Consider the following 26,724-nt stretch of genomic DNA (forward strand, 5'->3'; position numbering starts at 1 on the left):
CATGGATCACCAAAGATAAGAGTTGCCCAGGGAAGATCCTAGATGTCTTCCCACTGTGCAGGCCCTCAGAGGACCCAGGGAGCACCGGTTCCAACAGCTGCTGAGGGCATCTATCTCCTTGAATGAGAAGAATTCCAGTTTCCAGGAGGGCCAGGCCTCTCTTCACTTAGTACAAAGCCCACATCTGTGTTTTCAACGGTGTTTCCACAAAGCATGACATCCACAGGATGTGAATAGGCGTTCTGAAGGAGAAGAGGGTTCCATGGTCAAAAAGTTTGAAAAATGCTAAGTTTAAACAAAGCTAAACAGTTGTTTTCCCTGCAGGACTTCTCAGAGCCTTTAATATGCGAAGGCATGCTGGTCATGTTTCTCTAAAAAGAGACCGTGGTGTGCAACATTTCCTGCAGCTTCTTTTATTTCAGTGTACTTTTCTTCATTCCAAGGAATACACCTGAGGAAACACTGATCTAGAGAGTTCTACCCAGGAATGGCAGTAACCAGATGACCCACGGCTGCTGGAGAGTATAGCTTATGGTCCTGGGGGATTGGGGCAACAGATTTTTGGCACCCTTGGTTCTTGTCCTAGCCCCCTTGATGTATCTGCTTTTCCCACCCAGCCTCTGATGTTTTCCTGCCAGCCTCCCTCTGGCTCCATGAATTACCTCTGATTTTTGTCCCTTTAATGCTATATCTACCCCAAATTGATGGATTGTTCTCTGAAAAAGCCCTGTGTCATTGTGTCCTGGATGTCTACTCCAGCTGGCTGGGGCTTGCAAAGCTTTGAATTAAGGAGAAATTTCATCTCCCCAAATATCATATGTTTATGCAAGATATTTTGCTGGAAATTCAAGCTCTAGGGGATAAGCTAAGATTTTTATGTTTAAATCCCTGCTTAAACATTTCCAGACCCCCCTTGTTCTACCCCCATACCCTAGCCACATGTCTGGCCCTGATTACCTCCTAAGCCTCATTTTTTGTCCCCTCCAGCACTGTTCCCTGAGCTCTAGCCACATTTCTCTATTTCAACCCCTTGCAAGCCCTTGCTCTTCCACTTTCTCTCCCTCCTGTTTTCTCCCTCTCTGTCTCTCTCCCACACCCAGGGGCATGGGTACATTTCCCTGGTTTGGAACATGCTCTTCCCTCCTCCTAATTATTTGGAAACCTCTTACCTATTCCTCATGTCTCACCTTGCCCCACCCTAACCAAATTAGGGACCTCTCCTTTGTGTTACAACCGCTCTGTGGTTATTCAGCTAACTCTTATGCCTGTGAAGTACAATCACCTGCCTTCCGGTCTGTATTTTCCTCTAGACTATAAACCCCTTGAAGGCAGGAATTATGTCCTATTCACTGCCGCATTGGGTCTGGCACATTGTAGGCACACAGTAAATAAATAAATGGGTAACCATCTTATTGGATGGATGTAAGCAGAAAGAACTTTATTCCATTTTTAAATTCCACTCCATTAAAAGTTGCCTGAAGAACCATCCTTCCCCATCCCTAAATGTGTAGCAAATGATAGATCTTCTTTGTTGGAATAAAAAAAGTCCTCAGGCCACTGGCCGAGAATCCAATCTAGTCTGATCACACAAGTCCAGTCTAGTACGGTATAATATCAAAACTGTAAAATTATCTGATGTTAAAACTTCTCCCATTCTTCACGGAGGCCTCCTTAATCTTGGTGGCCCAGAGTGGGAAATGAAGGGGCATGGTTCGCTCCTCTGTTCTCCTCACTCACTTCCTCCCTTAGTAAAGAGATGATGTTTCTGTACCATCTTCTATCCTTGTCTCCTTTCTCCCACCTCCTAAGAGTGACAGACCCAGAGGGAGAGGAGATTCGTGGAAAAGGCCATGGTCTTCAGTGGCTGGATAAGTTGTGCCTGGCATCGGTGTCCTTTTGGACATGTACATGTCTACAGCTTGTGGTTGTGGGCACTTTTCCAGGTTCCTTTGAGATTTCCCTACTGGTGACCGCTAATATTACATATCAGTGATCCATTGCTACATAACGAATTACCCCAAACCTTAGCGGCTTAAAACTAGAAATGTTTATTATCTCACACAGTTTCTGTGGCTCAGGAATTCAGTTGCTGCTTAACTGGGTGGTTAACAGGGTCTCTTAGGAAGCTATAGTCAGATGTTAGTAGGGACTACGGTTATCTGAAGGCTAGACTGGGGCCGGAAGATCACTTCTCAGGAGGCTCTGTCACATGCCTGGAAAGTTAGTTCTGATTTTTGGCAGGAGGCCTTCATTCTTTAACACATGGACCTCTCTTTATGGTTATTTTCCCAGAGTGAGTGAGCCAAGAGAGCAAGGAGGAAGCCACAAAGCCCTTTATAACCTGGTCTTGAAAGTCACACACCATCACTTCTATCGGTCACTGTCTTTGTCAGCTCAGGCTGCTATAACAAAATACGTAGACTGGATGGCTAGAATGACAGAAATTTATTCCTCGTGGTTCTGGAGGCTGGGAAGTCCAAGATCAGGGTGACAGCATGGCCAGTTTCTGGTGAGAGCTCTCTTCCTGGCTTACAGATGGCTGCCTTCTCCCTGTGTCCTCTCATGGTGGAGAGAGAGACAGCAAGTCTTCTTGTATCCCTACTTATAAGGGCTCTAATCCCATCACGAGGACCCCACCCTCATGACCTCATCTAAACCATAGACTTCATCTTCAAATACCATCACTTTGGGGGCTAGGGCTTCAAAATATGAACTTTGGGGAGACACAGTTCAGTTCTTAGCAATCACACAGACCAACCCTGATATGATATGGGAGGGGACTGCATGGGAGCGTGAATACCAGGAGGCAGGGATCACTGGGGCTGTCTTGGAGGCTGGCTCCCACTCAGGCAAATCCTGTCCCCCTTATGTTTCCTAGCTCAGCCCCTGGGCTTTTGGAAGCCCCCCACCCCAACCCTCTGTCAGAGGCTCTCTGCCCTTCCGAGAGACCTCTTGGTGAGATTCATTACTGCAAGCTCAGGCTAGCTCCCTTCTATAGGTCCCCATGTCATCCCTAGGAAATATGCATCTTTGCCGTGTGGCAGTTAGGAGTGCAGCTCACTCCCAGTGCAGTGCTCTCCTCCTGGTTCTGTCAGCATCACCCAGACTTGCCTTCAGTTTTCTCAGGTATGTTTTCCAGACCAGGTCCTGAATCTCCAGCTCTAGGGAAATATGTCCAGTTCTTTGAGTGCTCTTACTTAGTTCAAGGTAAAGAAGAGAACCCATTGATCTTCTCCTTTGGAGGGGGTATTGGAAATCTACTGTACACTGAAAAATTCTCCCAAATATCCCAGTTTCTTTCACTGCCTTCTACCATGACTCTTTTGTAATCTGGGGTGGATGAATTCCAGTTTCCGGGTCTCTCCACCTACCCTACAGAGGTGGTTATAGCAGATGCTTCTGGTGCCCTGCCCTTGGCCCTCATGTCTGCCCACCCATTGTCCTACGATAAGAGCCCATGACTCTCTGCCTGGGGGAACATGATCAGCCAGGGCATGGGGAAAGCCAGCATGCCTGGGAGTTAACACCCTCTAGAGCAGCCATCAACTAATGACAAATGGGAGTTGGTGATTATATTACCTGGCTTCCTTGGATGGGACATCTCAGAGTCATAATCTACACTGTCTCCCAGAAGTCTCCAGTGGGAGACTTCTCCAGTAGCTGAGCACAGTGGTAACCTGCTTACTAATGCACCCTAAATTGACTTCCTACTTTTCTCTGTGTCACTTCCTCACTCCTATTGACACTTCCTGGAATTAACTCCCAAATGAACTATATCCTCAGGGTCTGCAACAGGAAGAACCCAACCAGGGCCAGCTGTGCAGGACCTTGTATATGGTTTAATCTGCTGTTGCTATCTTGAAATTATTTTTTTAAGATTTTATTTATTTATTGGGGTGAGGGGGAGGGAAAGAGAGAGAGCGAGCACAAGCAGGGGGAGGGGCAGAGGGAGAAGCAGGCTCCCCGCTGAGCAAGGAGCCCAATGCGGGACTGGAGCCCAATGCGGGACTCGATCCCAGGACCCTGGGATCATGACCTGAGCTGAAGGCAGATGTTTAACTGACTGAGCCACCCAGGCGTCCCGCCATCTTGAAATTATTAATAATTTTTTAACAAAACACCCCACATTTTCACTTTTGACTGGGCCCCACAAATTTTGTAGACACTCCTGAACCCAACCTAAGACAGTGGTCCAATGCTTCCATTTAGGATTGGGGTACTTGATGCTTACTGTATTATGCATGGCCTTTGGGATTATAGTTCATCATTCTGTTATAAATGCACAATTGAGAATTCGGAGAGCCATTAAGTTTTACTGTTTGGTAAGGTGTTACTCTTGATTTTGTGTGAGGCAATTTCCATTTGTTGCCACGTAGCTTGGATTGTGATTATTCCTTGAAGTTCAAAAGAAAGCTTATTATGTCACATGTTTTCATTAGTGTTTCATTAGGCCTATGTTCATTACTGTAATTCCACAGGCTTATTTCCCTGCAGAAAAATTTCCATGGCTTCTTATCACTTTTCTCAGCTTTTTCAATCAATTCCTAAATGTGTGGAGGTATTTCATGTGGGAATAGTCAGTAGGTTCAGATTCTTCTGGTTCTCATCATATTTGTATTAATATAGACTCTCAATCCATAAAAATCCGTTCTCATGATGCAGCGGTTAAAAGAAATGTGGGACAGTGTTTCTGTGGTCTTTCTGAAAGACCAAAACATGTAGCTTAACATTCAGACTTATGCAAAAAGAGAGAATCCTTCTCATTTGTTGGTGGTTGTTCAAGCCATAGTCCTGCAGGGGGCTTGTAGCCGGGGCTCAGGGAGAAAAGAGCGCCTGGCTCTGGGGGGGGGGGTCCCACACAGACCAGGTTCTGCTGCTTGCCGCTCACAAAATCCAAAAGCGGAGAAATGAGTGGTGGTGGGATTAGAAAGGAATTTATTTCGGTGAGGCCACCACCGGCAAGACAGCGGACTAGCGTCTCAAAGACTGTCTCCAAAGTGCTGAAAATACTTCGGGTTTTAAACATTTTATTTATTTATTTGGAGGTGGGGGGGACACAAACAGAGGGAGCAGCAGAGGGAGAGGGAGAAGCAGGCTCCCCGCTGAGCAAGGAGTCCAACTGGGGGCTCTATCCCGGGACCCTGGGATCATGACCTGAGCCGAAGGCAGCCGCTTAACCTTCTGAGCCACCCAGGTGCCTCATTTGGACTTTAAATAAGGAAAATATGGGACAAAGATCGGTGGGTACGCGCAGGTGGGCAGAAAAGGTCAGGTGAGTCATTGTCATGGGCAGGGTCCTGCTGACGTCAGGGCAGTCCTTATCACTTGAGGGGGACGTTTTGATTCCCATCATGGAATGCTTTGCTGCAGGGTCTTTTGTGTGTGTGTGTGTGTGTGTGTGTGTGTGTGTTATGTTAGTCCTACCATACAGTACATCATTAGTTTTTGATGTAGTGTTCCGGATTCATTATTTGTGTATAACACCCAGTATTCATCACAACACGTGCCCTCCTGAGTTAAGGGATAAGCTGTCAAGAACTTAATCGATGAGGAAGTACAGTTTAAGGGGCAAAGTCGGGGTAGTTGAAGGCTCTTTCAGGCTGAGGGGGGAATCCCCGCTTTCAGAGCGTGAAAACACCTATTCAAGAAACCTTTCCAGTTTCCAGATAAAACATCCACATATAGATTTACTCCTTTGCTCTCACTGCGCATGAATCAAAGAGAGTTTCACGTTCCAACTAAAAATATCCTCCCACAGAATGTCTAAATATTAAGAAATTATTGAAAGCAGGGGGAAAGGGGAATTTGAACTCTCTAAACTTGAAATGGGAAAAAAAAAAAACACCAAGGTGATTTCGGCATGGGAGGGAAAGGCGGACCTTCCAGCTAATTTTAGGGTTAACACGGGGGTCAGGAAAAGCACCAAGAGCAATAGCCGAAAGACCTTTGGGGAAGTAGTGTCTTTGGAAAAATCTGCTGAAAAATAGCATGCTGGTCTAGCCATATGGAAATGGTCGGTGGGGCCTCGAGGGTAGACGCAGTTTTAGTCTTTGGGTCTGAACGCCACGTTATTTCTGCTCGGGCTGTCTGCTGCACCAGCCCCCCTTCATCTAGTCACTCCCACGCACTCCCCTCCAAGCTTCCGAAGCCTCTGTGGAGATAGTTTCCTCCAGGAAGCCTTCCCCACCCTCTCCGGCTGCTCAGTCCTGGGTCGGGCTGCTAGGATTACTCATCGCTCCATAGTGTTCCCAAACTCATTGTCCATATGCACGACTACAGAAACAGACCGTCTGGGGATCCGCTTCCCTCGCTGGGTTATAAGCTCCTTGGGAGCAGGTGTCTGGCACCTTCTTCACCTTTCACTTCTGCACATGGTTGCAGCTTCTTCCTAAACCTCTGTGGAATGACTCTGAGAGAACACAGGATCCCCCTCCCAAAACCATGGCCACCTGAGCCTCACCGGGGTGGAAGACTTAAGGGAAGAGGCTTGGACTTCACAAGGAGCTCCGAAAGTCGAACTCTCCCTGGTGAATGAAAACAACAGCTGTTCAAAGCCCGGAGTGTGAGCTGAAAGAGAACATTTGCTCTCAGACCACACCCTTGGACTTGGCTCCCTTCTTCCTTGTTTGAGGGCGAGCCTCTCCCTTTTGTCACATGTCACACCCTAGAAGGAGTCATTTGCTTCTATTTTAAATGAGGGAAGATGCAGGGGCCTCGAGGGTCCCGGAGCCTCATATGGAGTGAAGGGCTTTCATTACAGATATACTGGTGTCTGGGTATAATGGACTGAACTGAATACAAGGCCTGAAGGTAAGTATGAAGCTGCTACCTGACCTCCACCAGTTATCATCCTCTAGGCTCCACTGGTACGAAAAAATGGACAGATTCTGGGATTGGACACATGGATGGGCTTTCACTTAGAACTGGACTGAAGCGCTAGTTTTCTTGGAGTTCTTGGATAAGTCACCTAACCTCGCTCAGTCTCCCAACTGATCAGCTTTAAAGTCGTGATTCTTTTTTTTTTTTTTTAAGATTTTATTTATTTATTTGAGAGAGAGAGAATGAGAGAGAGCACATGAGAGGGGGGAGGGTCAGAGGGAGAAGCAGACTCCCTGCCGAGCAGGGAGCCTGATGCGGGACTCGATCCAGGGACTCCAGGATCATGACCTGAGCCGAAGGCAGTCGCTTAACCAACTGAGCCACCCAGGCGCCCTAAAGTCGTGATTCTGATATACCTAATTTTATAATATTGTTGGGAAGTTTAAACAACATAACTTATATTAGTTACTTACAAGGAGATCACTAATCAATAAGCTCCCTCCTTTGCCTCCAAAAGATCTTGTTTAGCATAAGATCATTCACTTTGCAGGTTAGCTCTGGCCACTTCCCTCTGAAGATTATTTTTCATCCACGGTGGCTAAAGAATCACTCAGGACGCTTGTTCAAAGGCAGCTTCCTGTCCATCCCCTGAGACTCTGGTGCAGTGGGTCTGGGTTACAAGAAGTGTCATTTCTCACGGTTGTCTCAGGTAATTGTGAGTCAACACTTCTAGAAACATGCTTTGAAAACTGCAGTCTTTTTTTTTTAAATCTTATCACCAAGACTATTACTACTTTCCTTTCATCAGTAACAGTCTGAAGAAAAGCCCCTTTAAGCCAAATATTTATTTTTTTAATTAAAAAAATTTTTTTATTATGTTCAATTAGCCAGCATGCCAAATATTTAATGATTTGCTCTGTCCAGTGGAGTTGTGAGAAAGACAGACAGTAAGCTGAGGAGGAGGCGGAAGTGATGGTGAACGATGGGAAAGTCTCATCAGTCTCCGGAGCGTGCTGTCCAGACTCTCAGGGACTGGAGAAACAGAGCAGGCGGCCTTTATGGGAAGTGGGGATGCAGCGCAGGGAGCTAGTGGGGCTGGAGGGCTTGCAGCTTACACCAAGTCAGGGCACAGGAGTACGGCTCTGTTATCTAATGGCGAGGGCTATAAATTCCCTCTACATCAGACCCATTCAAACCTAAGCATCCGTATTCATACATGTTCCTGAACCGAACATACGAGACTTTGCTACCCGTGGTTTGGGGTTGTTCAATCCCGGCAGCTGCATTAAAATGGGACCGTGAGAGAGGAGTAGGCATCTGCTCCGCCTGCGTCTTGCAAAATCCCGCTGCAAAATCGCCCACGGAGGCCTGCGGTGGCGCATACCGGGGCTGCCTCTGCTTGCCAGGCGCTCAGCACGGAATTCTGCCCGAGAACACCTGGTGGGGGCTCCCAAACAGGCTGATCGCCCACCAGGTGCGGGCTATTCCGGGAATGTCTCTCCCAGTTCTTATTTCCCACCCTCCCCTCCCCCCCTCCCCCCGGTTTGAACACCATTGGAATTTGGAATTCAGTACCCTTTAAAGAAATGCAATCCGCTGCCTTCAGGCTTCGCCGCCCCCCCACCCCCCCATCCCGTAGCTTCCCTGCCTCCGTACCTCGGCCACCGAGTCACCGGTCTAGAGAGCAAGTGGCTTTCTCAGGTCTGCATCTATTCAACAAGTAGTAAAACATACATAAGATGAAATTTACCATCTCCAGCATTTTTAAGCGTGCAGTTTGGAAGTGTTAAATATATTCATCGTTGTGCAGCCGGAACTCTTTCCATCTTGCAAAAGTAAAAGTGTCCTCGTGAAACAACTCCCCAGTACCCCCTTCCTCCAGCCCCTGGTAACCCCCACTCTACTTTCTGTCTCTATGGATTTGGCTGCTGTAGGTACTTGATGCTCGAGTGGAATCATGACAGTGTTTGCTTTTTTTAATGACTGGCTTATTCGACCAGCAGGACGTCCTCAAGGTTCAGGCATGTCCTAGCGAGTGTCAGAATTTCCTTCTATGTGAAGGCTGAGTCCTATTTCATGGTATGTGTGTGCCACATTTTAGGTATCCATTCGTCTGTCAACGGACACTCGAGTGGCTTCCACCTTTTGGCTATTGTTGAATAATGCCCCTATGTACATTGGAGGACAAACACCTCTTCAAGACCTTGTTTCCAGTTCTTTAGGGTATCTACCCAGAAGTGGCATTGCTGGGTCATACGGCAATTCTAGTTTTAATTTTCTGAGGGACTATCACGCCACCATTTTATGTTCCCTCCAGCAGGGCCCAAGGGTTCCAATTTCTCCCCATTCTGCTAACACTTGTGATTTTCTGGTTTTTGATAGTAGCCAGCCTAATGCGTGTGAGGTGGTATCCAATTGTGATTTTGATTTGCGTTTTCCTAATGACTAGTGATGTTGAGCATCTTTTCATGTGCTTGTTGGCCATTTATGTATCCTCTTTGGAGAAATTCAACAAATATTTTTGGTCATCTGTGGGGTGCCTATCCACGAGCCATTGTCTCTCATCCTCCTAGTTGACCTTTGATTTCATTTCCCCCAGTGTGGTTGAGGGATAAATCCTAATTCATCTAAGTTAGTGGTTCTCAATTTCGGCTGCACATTAGAGTTACTGGGGGTAGCTTTAAAAAAACACCCATGCCTAGGCCTCCTCCCCAGACCAATTAAATCAGAATATCTGGAGGTGGCCCTGGATATGGTATTTGTAGAAGTTTTTCCTGTTTAGTCCCAGATATTAAAATATGCTGTCAGGAATATGAAGCAAGATTCTAAACCAGCCATGGTGTTCCCACTCCTCTTGTCAGTGATTGGGTTAGGACTGGTGGTATGTCTGGGTTATACTCAATGGGATATGATGGCTTCTAGGGAAGAGTTACTTTTTCGTAAAATGAGACATGAGACCGAGTAGGAGGTGGGATGGAATGGTTTCTCTTCCTCCCTTGAGTGTGACTCTTGGAACTTGGGTGGTCCTCCCACAATTGTGACAGACCTTGGCCTGAGGGTGTCTGAGCAGGAAGATAGGTTAGAACATGGGTAGCTGATGATGTTGAGCTGCTGACTTGACTCCCCTTGGAGCCAGCCTGCTTCTGGGATTCTGATGTAGGATAATAAATACCCTTCTTACTTAAGCTGTATTGAGTTGGGTTTTCTGTTGCTTACAGCAGAAAGTATCCCAACATTAAACTTACTACGGGCTGGGAATTTCAGGAAGGCATAGGGCTATCTTTATGGAGTATCTGTTATAACAGGAAAAAGGAACAGAGACATGGTCTTGAACAGACTTACACCCTGGAGCCTCATGCTGAAAGTCTGAAGCTCTACTGTCCAAGGTTTTAGGCTTCATTCAGATCCCCGGCGAGCTGGGCAAGCTGTATCATCAATAGTCAGCACGGAACAGGAGGCCCTCAGCTTAAATCCCGTCTCTGCCTCAACTTGCCCTGCGGTCCCGGGCTAAGTCCTTAAATCCGGGTCAGTTAACACGAGAAGGGAAAGAAGTTGTATTCATGAGAACATTCTGAGTCCAAACCGCGTAAGTCTTTCGAGATTAAATTTAACACCTTGGTGTGATACCTGAGTGCAAACAAGTAACTTATTTAAATTAATGGCCAGCCAGGTAGTACTTATCAAGTTACATGATTCTCAGGTTTAGAACAGGAGTAACCTTTTTTTAGATTCTTCTTTCCTGGATCTAGGTGTTATCAGGTCGGGCATCCTTTCTGCTACAGTTTCCAGCAATTATACCCGTGGGCGTGGCGGCTGAGGATGTCAGCTTTCAGCGAGTCCCCGAGGCAAGGCTGAGTAAGGGGGCACGTGAGCTGTTGTGTTAGCTGGTCACTGTTCTCCACCCGTGTGCCAACGAGAGCTTATGTTCGTGCCTGACAAACCCCAAGACGCACTAAAATGTTGGAAAATGAAAATGATCAGCTGCTACCTAACAGGTCTGGCTCAATATAAAATAGGGAAAAGGGTGTGCATGTCTCTAGGAAAGCCATCAAAGGGGGAAATATTAAAAACATACTTACTGTCAACTTTTCAGAATCTACTTTCTGATTTATTCTTGTAGATAGTATCAAACTTCGAAACGAACACCGGTGAGTGCAAAGTGTGTCCAGAGAGCCAGCCAACTGTCAATAATTCACACCTGGCCCTTGAAATCTGGTCTTTCTTTGTCTTCCCAGGTCTCTGTAGCGAAGCCAAAGGGCTTCATTAGTATTCCTGAAAACACCTCAAAAGAGAGATTTGCATAAAATGCATCTCAGTTTCAGAAAGAATGTGGAAAATGTTGGGGAAAAAAATGTGAAGAGAAGTCATGGGGAGTTTATTTAATTGGATCAGCAGTAATGTTGGTTCAAATACCGCCTCGCCCACAGAAGAAGCACAGCAATGCTCCCGACTCTGTCATTAGGTCTGTGAAGAACTTGGAAAACAAGGGAATTTTGACTGTGAAAACCATAAATGAAGATAAATCCCCCTCATTTGCCAAATGTATTCAGAACGGCTGCTACAATCTTGAGGACACAACAAGGCAAATGTAGCAAACACAGAGCACTTTAGAAAGATAAAAGGATCCTACTCAGTGACAGAAGCTGCAAATATTCATAAAGGAGGTGGATTCTTTTTTGTTAAAATAGAAATGCCATCCCGGACAGAGCGTCACCTTGTCAGGAGAGAAAAGGCTGAATGCTGAGCTGGGACTGACTTGACTGGGAGCTACTGGAAGTCAGGAGAGAAGCTTCCAATGACTGGGGAATTTGCAGAGGTGTTTCACTGCCATCCTTGTGTCTGGAAGGGAGGGTAGACTCAACAAGGGGGGCAGAGGTTTTCGGGGCACTTCCGGGCGAGCCCTTGAAGGCATTTGTATAGGCTACTCTTTCCCACAAGCCCACTTTGGAGTGTGGGAATACTGAGCTATAATTAAGTCGGGGGGGGCGAGTCCACGTTTAAATCTGCCAGAGATATTGCCCCACCATATCTCTTTACCCCCAAAATAAAGGCCACATACAAAGAAGCTGAGAAAGGCAACTATCCCCGGAGAAGCAACCAAACATAGACACTAGCAGAAATGGAGGGGGAGTACCTGGGGAAGTGTGTGACTCTTGGTCTCGGGGTCGTGAGTTCAAGCCCCATGTTGGGTGTATATTACTTAGATAAATAAATATTTTTTAAAAAAGGAAACTTTCAGAAATAGGATGGCAGGAAGCATGAGAATTGAAGGTAAGAATGAAAAACTGCGGCCTCAGAACACCAGAGAAAAGGGCAGGATTGAATCACATAGAAGGGTAACTGTTCAGTCTTGGAAAAAAAAGTGAAAATTCATGTCTCTAATACAGCATTTCCCAGAACACTACATCTATGATCAGATAAGTTTGGAAAACACTGTGTCCTATCTAACCACCCCTATCTTTTGCAATTTATAATGCAAAATAGCTTATTAATGGCTCTGAGAAGGGCTCTGAAATAGACACCCATTTAACTAATAAATTTTTATATAAACACAGGACCCCTTTCTCCACACTACCCCACTCTGGTGGCATCCTGTGGGGCTAGCTTCCCACACTACGCCTTTGCAATAGGCTGCTATAGAAGATTAAGTAAATGTAGCAGCCACACGTAAAGCATTTATTTTTCAGGAAGAAGCATGCTACGATGGGAAAACCAAACTAGGTTAAGAGTCAGGAGAGCTGACATCAGCTGATGGCTGTCTCCAGTTTCTGCATATCTATGGAGGAAAAAAAAAATGCTGTGCACAGCTTATATTGCTGAAAATCCCAAATCAGAGAGAATTCAAATGGCAGCAAAATTCAGAATTCTGGGTTTTCTCCTAAGGAGATGAATCACTTGTCTACATTACTTAGCCTCTCCAAGCATCAATTTACTCATTTAGAAAATAAAAGAGCTGGACATCAAGATCTCTATGATCCCACCAGACTTGAAAACCTTACGCATCAAAGGAGCTCTGATAATCCAAAAAATCCTTTTAACTGGTACCAGGTGACTCTCCTCCCACTTGTCAAAAAAGTAAAACAACTTGTTAGTAGTTGGATGGCCCACTCAAAACTCAAGGGGAACAAATTATTTTCTTCTGTTATGGAACTCTGAGCACAGACTGAAAACCAGCTTTGTGCGGCCTTGACATTTCTTGATGTTTCTAGAAGCGTCTGCCTCAGATTCTCTTAAGGCTCCTTTTGGTGAAAGTCACAGATACCCAGTTCAAACTTATTTAAAGAGAATGAGGAATTTACCAGCTCAGATAACTAGGACATCCAGGGTCACATGCAGCTGAGGGAACAGAAAAATTGTGGGACCTACACAATGTTACAACAGAAGTTGTGTTCCTCCATCTCTCAGCTCTGCTTTCTCTTCTATGGGCTTTGTTGTCAGGCAAGCTCTCTCCACCTGGGAACAAAGATGGCTTCCTACAAGTCCGAGCTTCCTAATCATTAACTTCTTTGCTTAAAAAAAGAGGTATTGCCTTACCCCAAATAGTTCAAGCAAAATAATAAGTGCTATGGAAAACAGTATGGGTGCTCCTCAAAAAATTAGAAATAGAAATACCATATGATCCAATAATTCCACTACTGGGTATTTACCCAAGAAAGTGAAAACTTAATTCAAAAAGATATGCACACCTATATTTATTGCAGCATTATTTACAATAGCCAAGATATGAAAACAACCTAAATGTTCATCAGTGGACTAATGGATAAGAAAGATATGGAGTGTGTGTAGGAATATTATGCAGCCATAAAAAGGATTTGGGATCTTGCCATTTGCAACAACGTGGATGGACATGGAAGGCATTATGCTAAGTGAAATAAGTCAGACAGAGAAAGACAAATACCATATGATTTCACTCATATGTGGAATCTAAAAAACAAAAGAAATGAGTAAACAAACAAATAGAAAGCAGAATCAGACCTGTAAATGCAGAGAAAAAACTGATGGTTGCCAGAAGGAAGGGGGTTGGGGAGATGGGCAAAATGGGTGAAGGGGAGTGGAAGATGCAGACTTCCAGTTATGGAGTGAATAAATCATGGTAATAGAAGGCAGAGCATAGGGAACACAGTCAATGATATTATAATAACATTGCATGGGGACAGATGGTAGCTACACTGTGGTGAGCATAGCGTAATGTACTGAGAAGTTAAATTACTATGTTGTACACCTGAAACTAAAGTTACATTGTTTGTCGACTATACTCAAATTTAAACAAAGAAAGGGGCACCTGGCTGGCTCATTCTATAGAGCATGTGACTCTTGACATTGGGGTTGTAAGTTTGAGTCCTATGTTGGGCACAAAGATTATTTAAAAATAAAATCTTTAGAAAGAAAAGAAGAAGGAAGGAAGGAAGGAAGGAAGGAAGGAAGGAAGGAAGGAAGAAAGAAAGAAAGAAAGAAAGAAAGAAAGAAAGAAAGAAAGAAAGAAAGAAAGAAAGAAAGAAAGAAAGAAAGAAATTCATAATGGTGATTTTAAAAATACCAACCCGGGTGGCTCAGTTGATTGGGCATCTACCTTCAGCTCAGGTAATAATCCCAGGGTCCTGGGATCAAGCCCCACATCAGGCTCCCTGCTCAGCGGGGAGCCTCCTTCTCCCTCTCCCTCTGCTGTTCCCCCTGCTTGTGCTCTCTCTCTCTCTGTCAAATAAATACATAAAATCTTAAAAAAAAAAACCCAACCATTGCATGTTGCTAAAAAGCATTTAAGATGAAATATATTAAAACTTAAACTTTCAGACTATTGTAAAAAATAACAGTAATGATTACTAAGAATTATTGAGCACTTACCATGTGGCAGGTCCAGTTCGAATGCACATATATAAACTTATTTAGGCCCCATGACAAGTTTAGAAAGTGGCTACCGTGCAATCTCCATTCTACAGACTAGGAAACTAAGGCTCAGAGAAATTAGTTTGCCTGCTTTCTGTATGTGTGGTCTTGGGCAAATTATTTGACCCATCTGTGCCTCAGTTTGCTCACCTATAAAAATGCCAACAGCAACTATTCCCTAGGCTATAGTGAAGATGAAATAAAGGTACACAAGAGCTGAAGGATGGTAACCAACATGGAGTCACTATAGTCAACAAGAAGCCAATCACTCTTGGCACCATTTCTACTTGCTATTCTCTTACCCTTTGCCAATTTCCCTGTAATGGTCCAAAAAAATTCAACTTCATACATTCTAAGACCTCTAACAGCATTAGATAAGATAGAAAGTGTCACGATGGCTCATAGCTATGGATATAGGGAAGGAAACCCAAAGCCACAGCGCTAGGGCAAAGCTGGGACCAAGATGTAGGACCATGTTGGGATGATGGAGCCGAGGGAAAGAACAGATTCAAGGCTGCCAGTCTAGCCTAGGAGGGAGCAAATTACGAGGCCAATGCCCTGGATGGCAGACCCTAGGCACCAGACAGGGAAACCTTTAGCTGGAAGCTTATACCGTTCCTGCTGGGGCAGGAACCAGCTTCAGAGTGTGCCAGCAGGAGAGCTGTGGGTGGGATCCCACTCTCCCCCCCGAGGGAGATGGTAATGAGCTAAGTTGGCTGGAAGAGAGAGTATGGAACCCAAGCGAAGGTCATATCCTGACGGGAAGCCTTTCACTGATGGTGATTACATGAAGGGATGGTGCTAAATATTATTCATAAATCATTTGGCAAGTTTCACAACAAAGATAGGATCTTATAGACACTTTCACATGCAGCCTGGCAAAGGATATTTCTTAACTCTGTTGTGAAATATCCCATCAACACATGATTGAGGGTGGTTTCCATCGGAGTGGGAGAAGCTGTTCTGGATTTCCTCGCCAAGTGATGGGTGCCTGGAGTCAAAACTATTCAAGGCTCCATGTTTCTCCTATGTTGTTCTTCAAAATTAGGGACACCTGGGTGGCTCAGTCGTTAAGCGTCTGCCTTCAGCTCAGGTCATGGTCCCAGGGTCCTGGGATCGAGCCCCACATCGGGCTCCCTGCTCAGCCGGGAGCCTGCTTCTCCCTCTCCCTCTGCTGCTCCCCCATGTTTGTGCGTTCTCTCTCTCTGACAAATAAATAAATAAAATCTTTAAAAATAAAAAAAAATTAATCAATGTTTCTGACCTCTGACCTCTTTTAACATACGGTTCCCAATCTATTAAACAGAGCTACCAGGTGAAACCTTGAAATCTCTTTATCTTGAATATTTTTCCTCTCCTTGGTCCCTTGGCTGGTGTGCGGAGCTATGTCACCTGAGCTGCTGAAGCTCGGTAAGGGGAGGACTCAAGTAATGCCCTGGGTGCCAAGGCATCCAGCAAAGTCCCGATTCCACTGTGCAGGTGCCAAGCATCAAGAGACGTCCAGAGCACAGCCCGGAATAGGAGGACACCTGCAACAAGCATCTCTGAACTGGGGAAGTATTTATGTCAATTTCACTCTCCCTCCTGCAGGATCTGTGGTTGCCATGATGATGGGAAAGGATTATATGTGGGAGAGGGTTATAAAACACGGTGGGAAGTACTTTATTGTAACATAAATAAGCTTTGTTCAAAAGGGCGCTTTTTTTTTTTATCCATCCCCCCATCCACTTCCCCTCTGGTAACCATCTGTCCTCCATAGTTATGCAGTTTGTTCTCTATAGTTAAGAGTTAAGGGCACTTTGACCTAAGTAGATATTAATAAATTTACTACTGCGGTGTTTAGCGAAATGGGCAAATATCAGTAAATACCCTCAGATGCTCTGACACACCTGTCATTTTCTCTTTTTTATATAATCCCAGAGATCCAGAGACTAGCTACAGCTACAGAGAGTAGATCCCAATAATGGTAACACAGAGAATCAGTGCTGGCTTAAATCTGTTTCCTCTTAATTTGTTTTGGATGAAGCAACCAGTATTTAGGACATTGATCAGTCTGGAATTCTAGGGTGATATCATCTCTTCCAACATGCTAGCCGTGTGGGGCTCCCTCTCCCTCTTCAGAGTCCCTTGAGCATATCCTTACATAGCACTAACCATTCCGTACTGTATTCTCCTGAGTATCTTGCCCATCTCCACACCAGACGCTTACTGCCTGAGAGCATCTTTATATCCCCACCGCTTGGCACATAGCTTAACATAGAGTGAGCACATGGGAAATATTTATTGAGTAAATTCTTGCCAAAAAAGAAAAATCAAAGAGATTTAAAAGTATTGTGTTTTTATTTTATTTTTTAATATATTTTTAAAATCTATGTCTCTTCTTTCTTTTTTTTTCTTAAAGATTTTATTATTTATCAGAGAGACAGAGCATGCACATGAAGAGTGGGGAGGGGCAGAGGCAGAGGGAGAAGCAGGTTTCCCGCTGAGCAGGGAGCCCTACTTGGGACTCTATCTCATGACCCCAAGATCATGACCTGAGCCGAAGGCAGACGCTCAACCGACTGAGCCACCCAGGCATCCCTAAAAGGTTTTTTTTTTTTTTTTTAATTGATAGACTTCCTTTTCCAGTATGGTTGAGTAAGCTCTAACTGGTCAATCTTTCTAGAGAAAACAACTCTAATCTCTGGACACACACACAAACACCAAGAAACCTCCCTGGTCACCAGATTTTGGTGAATTCTACCAAACATTTAAGAAGAAATAACATCAATATTGTATCAATTCTTTCAGAAAACCGAGGAGGAAGGAACATTTCCCAACCTGTTTTATGAAGCCAGTCCAATCCCAGGGCCAGAAGCTGCTGAAGACGTGACCAAAAAAAGATAAACTGATAAACGTCATACCCGATTGAAATGCATTTGGATATCCTTACGTTTACTTGTACACAAGGTGCTTCTAGCAAATTTAGTAAATTCACATGAAGTATTTCTTACTGATTTATCAGATAAGAAAAATTCCTGGTTTTAAGATCTATACTTCAGGGTCCACCAGGCCTGGGACAACTTTGTGGAAATTAACTCCAAAATGTAATGGAATTGGCCCCTTGTTTCATCAGTTTCACAGTGTGTCACAGATACATCTATCAGCGTTTGAAAATGGAAATAAATTGCAGGGAGTTGTATATCTAGGGAGAAAGGTCATGTGGCTGAAGCCTATTTTGGAGTGTTTTGCTCATCAGAATGCAGAAATGGCTGATGTGAAGAAATCGGAGCAGGAAGCTCCCGTGATTCTAACATGCATCACCGTGCAGCTTCGCCCAGCACCACACAGCCCACAGCCCCGCTAATGCTGATTTCATGTATTTATAGCAGCTCTTCCTGCTTGCTTTGTCACAGGGCCAAACTACGCTCCTGATTGGCAAAAAAAAATACATCCTGAAAACATATGCTAACCTGAACTTTCCCGGTGATAATGCAAATCTCAATATGGTTGAAAAGACGAGGAGCTGAATTAGAGCCCACTTAAATTTGTATAAAATCTAAGTATAGTGTTTTATCTCTGTAAATAACGATACTTGCATTATGAAACTTGAGACCCCTGCTTCACCTTGACACGTTCCTGTATCTTTGCTTTTCCTTTGTTCTCAGTTCACGGAGATTCTACTGCTTCGTCCTGGGTTCTGCTCATAGCTAGAGCTAGTCGCATGGCCATACTGAACCAGAGAGACTGGGAAATGTGGAGGGCAGACAGAATATTTGGTGAGTACCCTTCTCTCTCCCTCTACCGTGGCGCTTTTTCTTCCCATGTTTTGGGATCTCCAAAATTGAACTTCGGCTAAATGCCTCAACTTAAATGTACTTTGCAGAAGAGCTTGCAATTTACGTGACACATTCACTGTTTTGCAAAATCAGGATCTATGAAGTGATTTCCAGGAATACTCATTCCGCAGTGATGAGTCAACTCAATTCAAACATGGTAACAGTAGTTTCCTCTAATTAAAAGTGATTAGATATCTTGATGCTCATTTGTGTTTTCCAAGTCTACTATGAATGTATGTTGCTTCCACAATTGGCAGGGGCGGTGGTGAGCTCCAAGAAAAGGGCGCCCGGCAGGAGGGAGAAATGGAAGAGAACATTGGGCCCCAGTGTTTCATAGGCCACGACCCTGCCACTCAGCACTTGACTTTGGAAGTTCCTCCGCCACTTAGGAGGGAAGCCCTGCACGATACTCCATGTCAGATCAGAGAGCCCCAGGCCACGGTGGGCCAGGCAGCTAAAGCATTACATTCTCTGATTTCTAAAACTCACAAGCACATTTCATTTTTCTTTCACAAATGGGTCTCCGGGAAACACTAGAACTCAACTTCCTTCACTTAGAGCCCTCCAGTCAGAGCTTCTCGCTCTTGCCATGGAAACAGGCCTCTATCCATAGCACCTCAATGAAGGCAGTGTGGGGCAGATTGTGGGGCCCTTGGGAAATGACAGGACCCCTGGAGCTGGAGCTCTGAAAGCTGGGGGGTGGCCTGGTGCTGATGCAAATTGATGTCAACTGTAGATGTGAGCCCACCAAGGGACGGCTGGGATTTGTTTGTTCTCTAGAGCAGTGGGACCCAACCCTGGCTTCACATAGACTCACCTGAGGGAGATTAGAGAAAACACTTGCTACCCCCCCAACCCTGAGACCCAAACATAACAGGACCTGGTGCTGTAATCATGATACGATTCCTTCTCTGTCAGTCTCCTCCTCCTCCTTTTTTAAGACTTTATTTATTTGAGAGAGTGAGCGAGACAGAGAGAGCATGAACGGGGGGGGGGGGGGGGGGGGGGGGGAGAAGCAGGCCCCCCTGCTAAGCAGGGAGCCCAACGTGGGGCTCGATCCCAGGACCCTGAGATCATGACCTGAACTGAAGGCAGACACTTCACCGATTCCATCTGTCAGTCTCTGCTTCCTTATTGGTCAGGTGACCCTGACGAGACCGGCCCTGTCTACCTCAGAAATGCTGTGAGGGTCAAATGAATGAACAGCTTTGTGGAGCAATTTTCAAGTGTTATGAAAATGTTAGTTATGTTTCAGTTTCTTCATCATGCTGCCTTGGAACCAAAGGGTCCTTTTTGTAACAGGGACCATGAACTATTTGGTGACCATGAAACGCAATGAAGCTGTGTGGCCCCTTTGGGGCAGAGCCTCATGACTCTGGATTCAGGGGCCTACCGTGCAATGATAAAGAGCCGGGCCTCCCGGTCATGGTCTCATTGGTAATTTGGAAATACCATGGTGTTTTCTTGGGCCAGTGTGCATACAAACCTGGGTGCGATTTGAGAAAGAAACAGGGCTGCCTGGGTGGCTCAGTCGGTTAAGCGTCTGCCTTTGGCGCCAGTCCCGATCTCAGGGTCCCGGGATCGAGCCCTGTGTCGGGCTCTCTCCTCCCCGCTTGTGCTCTCTGTCACTATCTCTGTCTTTCTCAAGTAAATAAAATCTAAGAAAAAAATAAAAATAAATACAAGCCGACTTAAAGGAAATTTGGGACAAAAGGTTCTATTTGTAAAGAACATAAGAACTTTACCAGTAAAAGAGCGAGTGCTAGGGCCCACATGCATGTGTGTAGCCCTAGCCCCTGACCTTTGAGAGGGGTCAGTATGGACTAAAGAAAGATCCAGGTTCTAGTCCTGGTTCTACCCTTAGTGACCTGTGTGACCGAAACCAGCCCGTTCACAACTCTGTAGGCCTCGGGTGTTATTGGAGTCATTCTGAAGCCTTTTTTCCAGTCCTAAAATGCTATCGCTTGAAGCACAATTTCACATGGTCATCCTATATGTGATGTTAGAGTTTTGTTGTAGCTACTTTTAAGACATTGCTAGTCAAACCACTGACTGATTTGACCCGAGTCCTTTGTCAGGAAATTAGCCCCCTCTTAGGTCATTATTTCTGTGGGAAAATATGAGCTGCTCTTCAACTACTGTATTGGATATACCATCTATTAGCTTTGCAGCCAGTCAGTCAGCAAACATCCGTGGTTGGGCAGCCCATGCTGTGTGAGTGGTTCCTGGAAGCTAGAATCTTCTTTATGGCTTATTAGCCAACTTAACCCTGAGATGACTTCAACAACGTTCCGAGCCCACCAGCAGGTGAGGGGGAGAGGAGCACTTTCAGTTCCTCTCTTCCCTCAGGTGTTGATACCACTGCTGGACGTTGGAGAACCAGCGCGCTGGGGTTGTCTCTGCTCTTCAGGATCAGACAGGAGACGTGACTCAGGCAACCCCATCCCTCAAAGTCCCGTGTGCTGGGTGAGATTGGAAATGTGGTGACTGAGAACATGGAAGTTCTCCACCCAGTCCCAACCAAGGCTACCGCAACGTCACCGTAGGGCGTTGTGACTCTCTACAAGTTACTCAGCAAACTCACCACAAATTGCTTAATTCTGGACCAACTTCCCCAAACTGCCCAGCTACCCACAGCACTTCCCTTTTCTTGGTGAAAGGAATATTTATTTTTTGTAATCTCTACATCCAATGTGGGACTCGAACTCACAACCCCGAGATCAAGAGTTACATGCTCTTCTCAGCCAGTCAGGTGCCCCTTCTTCAGACCTTTCAAACATCCTCCAGCTTATCACGATCTTTCTTTAAAATGCGACACTCTAAAATGGAGCGTAAACTCCATCCAAGTAATTCTAAAATAAACCTGGCTTCCCAGACAGTAATGAAAGTGCATTTTAAACATTTATATTTACTTTTGTTAAAGGAGGAGGATCAGATGTATTTTATTTGACAGGTTTTTGGCTCCATTGGTAACTCAAATATTTAGACCTGCGGCTTGTGTGTACCTGTGGTCTCAGGCCCCCGAGTGTCAGGGGCGGGGGTGCTGAGGAGAGTGTGGCCCCCTCAGAAACCATGGCGTACTCCTGGCACCAAAATCAGTAGGTTCAAGCTCAGTTTCCTCCGAACAAATCGCCCCACGGTGTAACTTTTGTGAGGCATGTCTTTTGCAAAGAACAAAGCCGCCCAGGTTAGCTTCTCTGGGGGCCTTTTCTCCTCCCATTCCTACCTGGATTCCTACACTTGGATCTTTTCTCTGCCCTACAGCCTCTTCTCATTTGTGAATTTGGTCTCCTCACTGCAGCTCTGCACTCCCCCCCAACTTGGTATGTGCTCAGCATCCTCCCAGGCTGCCATCTGCCTGACGTGCTCCATATTTCTCAATGTACAACTTCAGGGACGAAATTCTAATCAGATCTCCTTGCCCCTTTTTGGGAAAACCTGTTCGTCCCGGGCCAATTCATAGGCCAATTTTCTGGTCCAATTAGTACATTTGGTGGGATGTTGATGGATAGGCTGTAGTTAGGGATGCACTCCTATCCAATCAGCTATCGCTGGAGAGGGTCAGGCTCATCAGCAGGGCTGGGGGAGGGGCACAGCGGATGCCATGACAGTTCAGTATGGTAGTTGTGGTGAGTTGTGGCCGTCTTCCTCTCATATTTTCTACATATCCTTCAAGAAAAGAGTTCCTCTCCTAGTCACCATGATACACCTCCGTAGCGTATCTCCATTGGTGGAGGATTGACCACCAGTATGCATTTCTCCGTCCTGTGGCAGAGGTAAGGATAATTAAATCTGCACTCACCAGTGTGGTTCTCCTCATTTTTCTGAGGTATATGGAGTATACCTCATGGCATGTGCCATGCAGGTCACCGAGCCTGTTCCCTCAGCAGATGCATGCTTGGAGACCAGCACCAGAAGCTTCGTGTCTTCCCCGGGGAAGCCCTGCTCCTTCATGATACCATTCCTGGGAGGAGCTTTTTGTCTTTCTGTTGTGTATCCTGTCCTACCCACTCCCAAGCCTGCTTATCTACCAGGTAGAGGTAGTAAGCAAGGTCACTCACTCTCATCTCTCTGATTCGCTCTCACATCCTCTCAAGGACTCACAACACCCCATCTTTTTGGTTGGGTCACGACACGGTAACAAGTCACACCTGGGCCGCATACCCCCACACGCGCTGCATGTTCTCTTCCTGTCCTACCAGTGCTGTCTTAAAAAGACCTAAGCCCAGCTCTCTAGTCAAAGATGATGCCATTGATAACTGCAAATAGGAGACAGTCCCTTGAATTGGCTGACCCTGAGGCCATTAAAATGTCGTTGTTCTTGAGAAAAACTTTTTAAAGGTCACAGCTGTCCCACCTGCAAATGACCAAGTCTGAACCTACATCTCTGCCTGAGGCACCTTTTCTTGCTACACAGATGAGAATACCTGTGAGGTCACTGACCTAAGGATGGCTTCTAAGGGTGGGGGGAACGAGGTTGTCCCCAGAATCCCTATTTGGAATGCATTTACAAGTGGTGGTCCCGGGTCCCTGCAATCCAAGCGTGACATGAGGGAAGCAGTGAAAGCACAACGGGTTTTTGGGGCCCGGCATGGACCACGGTCTCTCTTTTAGCTCCAAAGGACAAACTTAACCTTCTGGAACACAGCTTACTCCTAATTTGGGGGCTATCTCCAGTGCGTCCGTTATATCTATCAAACCTGTTTGTACAATAGAAACCTATTGTTGATAAAACATCAGCTATTACCTAAAGCAAACTCTTACCTCTCAAAACCACTATGTTCTCCCTGAGAAAAAAAATTTATTTTGCTCCTGCTTCTGATGTGCCCGTGGTTTGGTACTATTCCAGCAACCCTAAACTCGGAGATGTTGACATTCGCTAAGAACACCATTTATAGAGAACCGGCCACTTCACCTGAAGTTTCCCCCTATTCGCTCAATCGGCTGCAACGTTAAAGAGCAGGCCTTATCTCGGTCAGAGCTTTATATCAATTCGAGAAGTATTCACGGGTTTCCCAGGGGCCTGGCTTAGCATCAAGGGAACTGGTTACTGAGAACGCAGTGTGTCCCATGGGATAAATTTATGGGGCACAGAAAAAGCCCACCGCAAAAGTGCTTCAGGTCACCACTGGTTATGAAGAGGCAGGCAAACTCATCCTGCCCTGAGCCGACTGTGGGGACTTCTCTCTCTAGGAACGCACACATGGGACAGGCCTGCCTTCCAGGCCTCTCGCACGAGGTGTGTGAGTGTGGAGTGGTCTGCGGTGGTTCCGAACTTATCCCCACACAGGCTTTTCTGCACCATCCAACTAGCGTTTCCTGAGTGCCTGTGGTGGAGGAGACACAGGTCTTAACAGACACCTTTACCTTTTCCACAGGCAGTTCAACTGTTTTCCTTAGTCAAGTAACTCAGGACCCACAGTTCCTCCAGCTAAGGCACCATCGAAGGAGCTGCAAGTTGAATGACACTCTTGCCCACGCCCATCACACAACCCTGATTTTCTCTTGAACACTCTAAAGTCTCCTTTCCCTGCCCATCCAACCAGAAGAAACAGCTACCAGTAAACAGAGTACACCGAGTAACAATATACAGTCACGTGGTTTTTTCACATCTGTTAACTTATTTAAGAGCAAGGGGTTGGGGAGGCCGAGTCGCGTTCCCGTTGTGACTGTCACAGTAAGTAAATGTGACCTTGGGAACGTCACTTGAACTCTCGGGGTCTCCGTTTTCCTCATCTCTAAAATGGGATTAATCATAGACATTACCTCCCTGGGTACAGGTGTAAGAATACACTGAGCTAATATTGGCAAATTTCTCAGCACAGGGTGCACATACTCAATAAATGGTAGATTATTATTCTTTAATAATTACCTCAAGCTCTGTAAGTTTGCCAGGCAGTTATAATTATCCCTGTTGGAGAGAGGAGGTTAATTGATCCAAGGTTAAACAATTCATTAGTGGCCTTCCAGGGCTTTTGACTGCAGACCCCAGAACCCCCACCGCACCCCTTTACCCCCAGTCAGCGTTGTAGACTTTTATAGAATGGGCTGCACTGTCCAGCACAAGAAGAGCATTCTCCTTGGTGAAGGCCAGTGCTACAGGATGGGAGAGACCGTGGGTGATGATGGGCTTCAGAGCCGGAAATTCCTCAGGTTTTCCTAGGCATAGGACAGCCTGACTAGAAGTATCTGCAACAATCACATTGCCCTGGTGATCAAAGGTCACAGCTGAGGCAGTTATCCTGGAAGGAAAAAAGAGGCTCAGCCCAAAGCTATCCACCTGGCCGATCAGCTGCATGCTTGGGCTGAACACCTTCACCGTGGTGCTGCCGGCCCCAGTCCCCAGCCCCAGAGGGTGCTCTAGGACCGCAATGGCCCCCGTGAGCCAAGACACGGCCACCCCTCGGGGACTGCACAGATGAACTTGCAACCTTTCCGTCCTCTGGAGGACCCCTTCGGGAAAGTCGACTTCCAGCAGGTGCAGCGACCCTGCCTCCGCATCAGTTACCACGACCCCATTCTGCGGGGTGGTCTCCACGCCCCAAGGTAAGGAGAACTGGCCTCCAATGACAAGCTTGATCTGGCCAAAAAAATCAAACACTTTGATGGAACGGTCGCCGGCGTCGGTGACAACCACATGGCAGTCGTTGGTGACGGTGACATCGAGTGGGTACCTAATGTCCTGAGCAGCCTCCCCCTTCTCTCCAAACTGATGAGCACAGCCTCCCCCGGAGTCAAAGATCTTGACCCGCCTCCTGCCGTCGTGCACCACCACGACCCGCCCCGTCTTGGGACACAGCGCCAGCCCCGTGGGGTTGACCAGGGTCCCCCAGCCTCCGAAAGCTTGGTGGCAGGTGAGGGCCCCGGGGGCGCAGGGGGCGGCGCGGGGGGCGGCGGGGGCTGGGCGCAGCGCCGAGCCCAGGAGCTCCAGGAGGTGAAGCACCGGCAGGCAGTCGCTGGTGTCGCAGCCCCGGCAGGCTCGGCGGCAGAAGGGGCACTCGAGGGCCAGCGTCCGCGGGTGCGCCAGGGCGGCCACGCAGGCCAGGCACACCACGTGGCCGCAGGGCAGGTTGCGCGGGCGCCGCTGCTGGCGGTGGCCGAACCTCTCAAAGCACACCTTGCACTCGAGCAGGCTGATCTCGGCCTCGCGCACGAGCTCCTGCAGCGCCGGCCCGCTCCCCGACGCCTCGGCCCCCATCGCGCGGCTGCCGGCGTCCCCGCTGCGCCGCGGGTCCGCGGGCCGGACGCGTCCGGGCGCCGCGCTCGGTCACGGTCACGGGGCGGGGCGCTGCTCCTGACGTCGCGGGGCCCGCGCGCAGCCGCTGGGCGGCGCGGCCTGCTGTCCCCTGGTGGGCGCGCGCGGCACTGACTCCGGAGGGCCTGGGGGTGGACCCTTGCTCACAGGCTGTATCCACAGCGCGCGGGCAGACCCGTGACCTTCGCGACAGCCATGGGTGGGTCACCTCACTTGACGCGCGAGGAAGCACAGCTATTGAAGAAGCACGAGCAGGTTGCCCCCGATTACCCAGGCTGTAAGTGGCAAAGCAAGAACTAGAACAGTTTTCCACCTGGTACCCCGCAGTTTCCAATCCGCGGCGCTGGGTGGCGGGCGCTGGGTGCCAGGCGCTGGGCGCTGGGTGCCGGGCGCCGGGTGCCAGGCGCTGGGGGCTAGGGCGCGCTGGGCACCAAGCGTGGTCTCACAGCTCACGACGCTTATGATCTCACTGGGAAACGCAGACCAGTGAGGGAAGTTAAAAACCGAGGGGGTCAGGCAGGTGTGCCTATTGTCTTCCATCACACCTGCAGTAAAGGAGCCGCTTAGTGAATTCTTGTAAAAATGAATTCGTGTATGAACCAAGCAATGATACAGGACACTAGAAGAAACCCTCTAGGTGAATGAGTGTCAGATGGCGGAGCGATGGCTGGGAATGTCTTCCAGAGGAATATGAAATAAGAAAGCTGGTGACCATAATTGCTAGGGGACTTAATCCGTGCCTGCCTTCTTTTAAGTGGTTGACATAGATTAGCTTATTTAAAGCTCAGGACAATCCTCTAAGGGTTTATTATTTTCCTCACCCCTTTTCTGCAGTAGAGAGGTTAAGAGTTCACAGAGGCTAAGTATCTTGCCCAGGGTCACCTGGCTGGGAAGTGACTGGGCTGGGATTTGAAGCCAGGCTGTTTGCAGAGCCCACCCTCTTAACTG

At 47.0% G+C, this 26,724-nt stretch overlaps 1 protein-coding gene across 1 annotated transcript; it reads right to left on the reverse strand.

The window, feature by feature from the left end:
* Window positions 1–22,529: 22,529 nt before the first annotated feature.
* On the reverse strand, window positions 22,530–25,753 carry NHLRC1 (NHL repeat containing E3 ubiquitin protein ligase 1). Its single transcript, XM_032424822.1, has one exon. The coding sequence runs from the start codon at window positions 25,717–25,719 to the stop codon at window positions 24,532–24,534; it is 1,188 nt and encodes a 395-aa protein (XP_032280713.1). The 5' UTR covers window positions 25,720–25,753; the 3' UTR covers window positions 22,530–24,531.
* Between the last annotated feature and the right edge of the window lie 971 nt (window positions 25,754–26,724).

This window comes from Phoca vitulina, unplaced genomic scaffold (assembly GCF_004348235.1).
Source record: "Phoca vitulina isolate PV1807 unplaced genomic scaffold, GSC_HSeal_1.0 scaffold31, whole genome shotgun sequence".
Lineage (NCBI taxonomy): Eukaryota > Metazoa > Chordata > Mammalia > Carnivora > Phocidae > Phoca > Phoca vitulina.